General features: G+C 36.9%; 1 protein-coding gene across 3 annotated transcripts in view; it reads left to right on the top strand.

Moving 5' to 3' along the window:
• Positions 1-7,898, top strand: part of cdh23 (cadherin-related 23) — a 229,770-nt gene that overhangs the window by 201,042 nt on the left and 20,830 nt on the right. For all 3 annotated transcript variants that reach the window (XR_008301434.1, XM_026939035.3, XM_053232579.1), the window contains 7 exons: positions 1,592-1,813; positions 1,906-2,025; positions 4,701-4,881; positions 6,169-6,302; positions 6,666-6,875; positions 7,031-7,138; positions 7,558-7,660. Coding sequence is in view for 2 of the 3 variants with exons in the window: in XM_026939035.3 (XP_026794836.2) it covers positions 1,592-1,813; positions 1,906-2,025; positions 4,701-4,881; positions 6,169-6,302; positions 6,666-6,875; positions 7,031-7,138; positions 7,558-7,660 (1,078 nt within the window). In the remaining variant the exon portion in view is untranslated. The remainder of the gene's footprint in view (positions 1-1,591; positions 1,814-1,905; positions 2,026-4,700; positions 4,882-6,168; positions 6,303-6,665; positions 6,876-7,030; positions 7,139-7,557; positions 7,661-7,898) is intronic.

Below are 7,898 nucleotides of genomic sequence, written 5' to 3'. Positions count from 1 at the left end.
AAGATGTATGGCCACCACAAGTCACCACAACATATATAATGTTCCTTAACACATAAATAAAATGAATAAAGATTAAATAGGCTAAGTGTGGTTTAAAGATCATATCAAGACCATCAATAATACCAACCACTAATGCATTATTACTGTAGTTTTAAATTGTATGCTTTAAATGTCAATAAGCCTTCATGGCCATGTATTGGATATTTATACCACAGCGCTGTTGAATTCTCCATTCTGATTGGTCAGAAAGTATTGATTAATTTTCTATAACAGCAGCTCTGACAGTAGTTTCGACTAAAGGACAAATCACAGGTTTATTTTAATGTGCTCGTTCTAATAAGTTATTGTTTTCTGCTAAAGGAGAGTCTGCACGAAATAGGAGTTTGTGCTTTTTTGGTTTCTTGGAAACATTACAAACTGCATTTATTTTTGTCTTATTCATTTCAAGAGACAAAAAAGAGAAGCTGGTGAAGGAATGACTGTTTATAACTGCTGTAGCATAATTTATAACAGGAACTATCTTGCTTGTTGATGTTGCACAACATTACATGCAACTATAAAAAGTTAAGTATTATGCATCATTCTTTAATAAATTAAAAAAGTGCTAAAAATTGCTGTGGTAAAAGAGGAATAAAATACTTCAGATTGAGCTGGAATCTCTGACTAGATGTTTCTGTTCACACTGTTTAGAAAATAAAAACTTTTCCTAGTGTACTGTGCATAGCGATTAAGAAGTGAGAAAAATCTGTGCAGACCCACACACAAATTTACCTTAAATTTTATGTAATTTTGCATTTTTCTCATAATATTGCCAATCTGGGTGCCTGATTTCCCTGTGATACTGCAGTACATACTATACAAACAGGAAGGACAAAGTTTACAGACGCCTCGTTACATGCACTCTGCTCCCTCGTTCTTCTCTGCTCAGTAAAGCATTTCAAGAATTTTGACATGAACATGATGATGACAGTTGACAAATGTGAATAAGTGTAAGTGGGGAAAAACTTCCTTTGTTTGAACTTCATGTGCTGTTTTTTTTATAGGTCACAGTACAGATAAGTATAGATGAGATTTCTGACAATAACCATTTAGATTAAAGAAGCAGTTTTACAGAGTACAATAGTTGTCTGGTTTCAGGACTTTAAAAGACTTTTTTTTGCTTTTGAGTGTTGATAATCACACCCCCTGCAGTAAAGCGTCATGCAATATTTCTGTGAAACATCCTGTCAGATTTTTGTCTTGACTTGAACTACATTTTTTTATCCTGTTCTGTTCAAACCAGTTATTTTTTGTATGTAAATAAGATAATAATCAGCATGTTGTCACACCAGAGATTAATAGTGAATTGTAGAGTGAGCATTGCATTAAGTACTCTCTCTAACAATTTTGGGAATATAAGTGGCTCTACAATAGCAGTAGAAATATTGGTGTCCATTCAGTATAAGAGGTCACATCTGACACATATTTCATAGCGCTGTTGAATTCTTGATTCTGATTGGTCAGAAGATGTTGATCAGTTCTTATATTTTATTTATTTACCAAACAACATTTCCTACTCCAACATATCATGTCATGTCATGTTTCTCTGCAGACCTCCACCATGGTGTGGGTTCATATAATCGATGAGAACGACAACGCCCCAACTTTTGCTGCAAAAGAGTATGTGACCATCCTCACTGAGGGTCCTGACACAGTAGGAGCCACCATTGCTACAGTTACAGCCTCTGACCCTGACGAAGGACTGAATGGGACTCTGCGCTATGCCATCACGTTCGGCAACGTGGCTCAAACATTCAGCATCAGTCCTACCACGGTAGATAAAAACGCATGGTTCTTGAGAACAGTTTGTATTACATGTAAATCAAGGTGTAATAGTAAGCTCTGTGCGTGTGTTTATGCCCACAGGGTCGGATCACAGTGATAAGAGAGGTGGATTATGAGATCAGTAGTGGACGCTACACACTGATCATCACTGCTACTGATCAATGTCCAATACAGCAACTCAGACTGACGTCTAGTGCCACTGTGAGTGATAATTATAAGCATACATGCAACACACTCTATAGAGGCACTATAGGTGTGACAATTTTCCTGCAATTTCTGTGATAAAGAGATATAAATATATTTATATTTCAATTCAATTTGATTTTATTTGTATAGTGCTTTTAACAATGGACATTGTCACAAAGCAACTTTACAGAAATAAATTCAGGATAAAAAATTTTAATTTATACATTTTTCCCTAATGAACAAGCCAGAGGCAATGGTGGCAAGGAAAAACTCCCCAAGATGATATGAGGAAGAAACCTTGAGAGGAACCAGACTCAAAAGGGAACCCATCCTCATCTGGGTCACATGGGCCACAAATAATTCCCTTCTGTAACTGTTTTCTCTGGTCAAAAAGTGCAATTGTATAGCCAGGAAATTCAGCATAGTTTTAACATGAGGTCTCAACTTCACTGATGGTGACTTGAATGCAAAACTGTTCATGGCAATTGCAGTCCTAAAGCTATCATAGCAATTGTAGTTCAAAGCCATCATAGCAAAACTGTTAGTATCAATTGCAGTCCAAAGCCATCTTAATGGTTTCTAAGCTTTCTTTAAGATGTCCATATGGGGCCATCCTCAGCAGCAGTGAGTGATTTCCACATGATGAGAACGCCAAGTAAGGCATCAGGCTGAACCAGGCAGCTCTGGAAAGCAGAAGGGGGTCAGGATCACTGATAGCTCAGGAGTAGCATGTGTAGTGTGTGTGTGTGAGAGAGAGAGATATTTATATCATTAATATTTATATCATTAATATTATGCTTTAGTGGTAGAAATGGAATTTTCCATTTACATTGCTTTAACCCCTTCAGACTCTGCGTCCATTGGAATAGACATCACTTTTTTTTGTTTGTTTGTTTAAACAAATAATCAGCAGGAACCTACTGACTTAGTATCAGTGTGCCAGGTTTTGAAATATTTGCAAGCATTTCAGAGCTAAAATCCAGAGCTAAAAATTCTACAGTTAAGGTTTTATGAACATTAATGTTTATTAATTATTAATATTATTCATATTATTATATTTTAGAGTATGGGGGCACAGTGGCTTAGTGGCTACCACTGTTGCCTCTCCCTGCTGGGGTTGGCGATTCGCCCTGTGTGCGCAGAGTCTGCATGTTCTCCCAGTGCTTCAGGGGTTTCCTCTGGGTATTCCAGTTTTCTCCCCCAGTCCAAATTGTCCAAATTGTCTTTAGTTTTTGAATGGGTGTGTGAGTGTGTGTGTGACTGTACCCTGTGATGGGTTGGCACCCCATCCAGCGTGTGTTCCGCCTTGTGCCCCGAGTCCCCTGGGATAGGCTCCAGGCTCATCATGCCAGGATAAGCGGTACAGAGAGTGGATGGATGAATGGATATTTTAGAGTATAAAGTGACATTTGGTCCAAAAAGTGGACCCTTCGAATGATCACACACGCTTTTGACCTGGCTGTAGTTAACAGCTGGTCTGAGTACAGGCAGGATGCCGAGAGGGCCAAGATCCCAAAAAAAGACATCCTAGATCTCCTCCATTTCAAAATGAACATGGACCAGTGTCGGGTGAGAGTGCAAAAGCCAGTAATGCTACCAGCAAGTACACATAAACACAGTCACAAATGCATACAGACATATACACACATACTCTGACTCATACACTGCAAGGAGCAAAAAAAAAAAAAAGTTTTTGAGACTTCATCTTATCATACAACAACCTTTTTTCTACATACTTATTGCATTATTCATTGTTACAGTACGTATGTTCTTTCCATACTTTATATGTTTAATCTCTAGTTTACAAGTATTTTTTTAAGACTCATTTCTAGTCTTCAAGTGGCTAAAACATTTTTTGCTCATTGGAAAAACAATCAGGTCTGAAGGAGTTAATAAACTACCAGAAGTTTAAAGTTTAAAGTTTAAAGCTCAATCCTTTAAACAAGTCAATTTCTGTCAACATTCTAGCATTCTTCAGCACCAATTACTGAAATGTTTTCACTATCGCAGCAGTCTTTTCATAGAATGTTACTTAATGTCCTATTTCAGAGCTGGACAAATCACTACCCAGGGATCCTGTGAGAAGCCATTATGTCTGCATATATCTACATAACTGATCTATTAGTTTTCTGTTTGTACTAATCACAGATGGGGAAGTGAATAATAAAATACTTTATAGCTTTGTTGTATCATTGTAGGTCACAAAAAAGGGAATTGAAAAAATAAAATACAGAAGCATTATTAGGTATCAAGATATCACTTTAAGGTATCTAATTGGTAACATGATAATCATTTGGCAGGTACATGAATACTTGATTGAGTATACTTCTTTAGTTTTAAGGTTAAAAGGTAACATTAAAAAGGGGAAACCACACCAAAGCTCATTACATTTATGATGGTTAGAATGTACATTACCTACACACACGCATATCATTATAGACTCCATATGTAATCAGCTTTATTCTTTATATAAATGTGAATTTGTCTCCTGCTGAGATAGTGGCAAATTGTACTTGATGTCTTTCTATCCAAATGTTTTGTAAAAATCAGCAAAGGAAAATTGTGAATAATTGTGAGGTTTAGCTGAGAAAATTATTAACAGGAGCACCCACATTACAAAATGAAATAAGTGGATAATAGTGGATAATAAGATGGAAATGTAGTCATTAGTTCATTCCTCTGTGTTTTAGGTTCTGGTGAATGTGATAGATGTGAACGATGTGACTCCACAGTTCCCAAGGCCTTTTGAGGGCCCGTTTGAGATCACAGAGGGCCAGCCAGGGCCTCGAGTCTTCACACTGAGGGCCACTGATGAAGACTCGGGTCTTAATGGAAAAGTGGAATACAGCATCACAGCCGGCGACCCCAACAGTGAGAACTGTGTGTGTGTGTGTGTGAGAGAGAGAAAGAGATAGAGAGAGAGAGAAGTTCATATTGTAAAGAACTTCTGTCCAATATACACCACTTCTTACTACTGGTTGGAACGAATTTCATTTTTATTGAGAAATTGAGAGCACTAACACCTGTACCTACAACAGTGTCAATAAGACATGGAGGCTAAAGAAACACCACAATATTCAGCTATAGGCTAAATATTTGGAAAATTCAGAACTGAAATATAGCTCCCATTATGTAAATAAATGGATCTCTATTGAAGTTTATTCTCAATCCTGTGCAAGTAAAAAGTTAATGTAAGTGTAAGACAGATGACAAAAAAATGCTTCAAATGCTCAGTGATAATTGGCCTAATGTGAGCAGAGTTTGTGTAATATGAAATATGATGTGCCACTTGGCTGTTATTCGAAATATGTAGAGAGCATCTTATGTGTAAATGTGAGCACATTTATGTGGCAGCCTGGGAAAGTATGGCATATTCTGCTAAATGAAGTTCTGGAAACTATAGACATGTTTCACTTTTGCACTTATCTCAAGAATAAGTTAAGTTCTAGCATTTTAAAATCTGATTTTCCCCAAAAATGAAAAGGGCAAAACTGCATTTAAAGATTTCATTCTGATTTCCCCTGAAAGTCACCAGCATACCATCTGAAAGCAGCTGTTATTTATTGATTCAGTTTAAGTCTGGTTTAATTTGTACTGAATAATATATGTATATTTAGCTAACAATCTTGCAGATAAGACATATTGAAGCAGAATATTTTTGCCACCATATTTGTTAAACGAGCTCATTTCCTTAACACAATCTTTGCAGAAAGCCTAGTCAAATTTTGAAAGAATTGAGATTATTTTTGATGAAATCATTTTTTGCTTTCTTAAAATCGAGGTAGCAAGGTAGCAATGTTTATGTGAATGTGAGAATATTCTTTGTAAATGAGAGAATTCTATCTGAAAGCATGAATACTTGATACATTAATGAGAATCTGTTAATAAGTTAATAAGAATGTTTGATACATATTTCTTGTGAATGTGAAAGAGAAAAGTGGTAAGTGCATTTATCTGTAAAAAAAAAAAAAAAAGCATTTTATTTGAATGTAAGAGTGTATGTGAAAGTGAGAAAGGGATAGTAATTGTGAGAACATTTTATGTGAATGTGTTACTGAGAGAATTTTATGTGCATTATGTGCATTATGTGTGTTTGTTTGTTTGCATATGAGGACATTTTAGGTTTATTCTCTTAGTGTTTCTCTGTGTTATGTGTAGATGAGTTTATAGTCTCTCCTGTGGAGGGAGAGCTGAGAGTCAGAAGAGACATCGAACTGGACAGAGAGACTACAGCTTATTATAACATCACAGTTACTGCTAAAGACCTGGGAACACCTCCACGTAGCAGCACGGTATATATCCACACACACACGCACACAGGCTTGTAATATTCCCCTAATATTTAGCTTTGTATCCCCAATGAAAAACAGCAAGCAAGCATTTTGATATATCAGTGGTTAATCATGTGTAAGAACGATCAATCATTGGCTCCTTTAAACCAGGACTTCTTAGCAATATGGATGTAGACTCCCTAAAATAATATTTTTGTTCCATAATGACAAATACCAGCCACTTTATAAAACTGTTGATTTAATTATATGTTTAAATTTTTTTTTGTACAGTTGTTTTATGAAAACAGAACTGAAAATTTTATTCATTGATTACCTGCATGACTTACTTTCTAGCTTCAACTATTGTGTTTTTTTTGTGTGTAGGTGGTGGTGGGTGTTGTGGTATTGGATATTAATGATAACGACCCCGTATTGATGAACTTGCCCCTGAACACCAGTGTGAGTGAGGGAGCACCTGTCCAGACCTCCATCACCCGGGTGCGAGCACAGGACGCAGACAGTGGACGCAATGCTCTCCTGACATACAACATCACAGCAGGCAATCCAGACGGCGCTTTCTACATCAACGAAACTGTGAGAGAGTGGCAGGGACGGAGGGAGCGAGGGTGGCTTGTAGATGGGAAGAGGAGTTAATATAAGAGCAGTGGTTTCATTTGGTTTAACTGTTCACTTGGCTTAACTGTTGAACTGGATTTAATGTGTGGAGTTCATGTATCTCTCTCTCTCAGTCAGGTGTGGTTCAGGTGAACAGACCCTTGGATAGAGAGAGAATTGCAGAATATACACTGACCATCACAGTGAAGGACAACCCAGAGAACCCACGTATAGCTCGAAGGGTAAGTACAGGGCAGCTTATTATTTTTAATGATATTGTTTTTATATGTCATATTTACACAGAGTACTAATTTGTCATTGATATTTAGCCTGATTTTCTATTTCTATGGCTACCCAGAGTCCACATAAAATTCACAAATTTGTAAGCCTCCAATATACATAAGGCTTCTTATTAACTAAATATACTTGTTACATAGGGTATAACAATGGTGTTGTAAACGCTAAGTAGTGCCCAGTCTGCCCAGTCAAAAGTCTGTGGTAATGAGGATTTTAAATTTGGTCAAATAAATGGCTTTATAATTGAATGAAGCCGTAATAACTTATGATTGCCTTATTAATTTAAGATCCAGTCATGAGTGCAGTCTTGTTACATATAGGCAGGTCATCACCTCCTTTAATTTTTATTGTTGTCCCACTGCAGGACTCTGAAATTCTGGTAGTCACCATTTTGGATGTTAACGACAACCGACCAGTCTTCACGTCATCAAGCTACAGAGGGGAGATCAGTGAGAATTCGCCCACAGGTAGGGAGCATTTACAGTCATATCTCTTCTTCATGACCAGAAATAAATGGGTTCTGCTTGTGTATGGTTCCTCACAAACCAGACCAGTGGTCATTATGGGTTTCAACCAGAATTTTTATAAAGCTGCAATGTCTGTTGGTTATTTACCAATAAAATTTAATGGTGGTCTGCTATCTGAGGCCAGTATCCTTGTTTGAAATAATGCAGTGCTTTTATATAAGACCATCATGGATATACA

This window comes from Pangasianodon hypophthalmus, chromosome 3, assembly GCF_027358585.1.
Source record: "Pangasianodon hypophthalmus isolate fPanHyp1 chromosome 3, fPanHyp1.pri, whole genome shotgun sequence".
NCBI classification, from domain to species: domain Eukaryota; kingdom Metazoa; phylum Chordata; class Actinopteri; order Siluriformes; family Pangasiidae; genus Pangasianodon; species Pangasianodon hypophthalmus.
The sequence above is the reverse complement of the archived record's forward strand: the minus strand, read 5'-3'. Positions and strand labels throughout refer to the sequence as shown.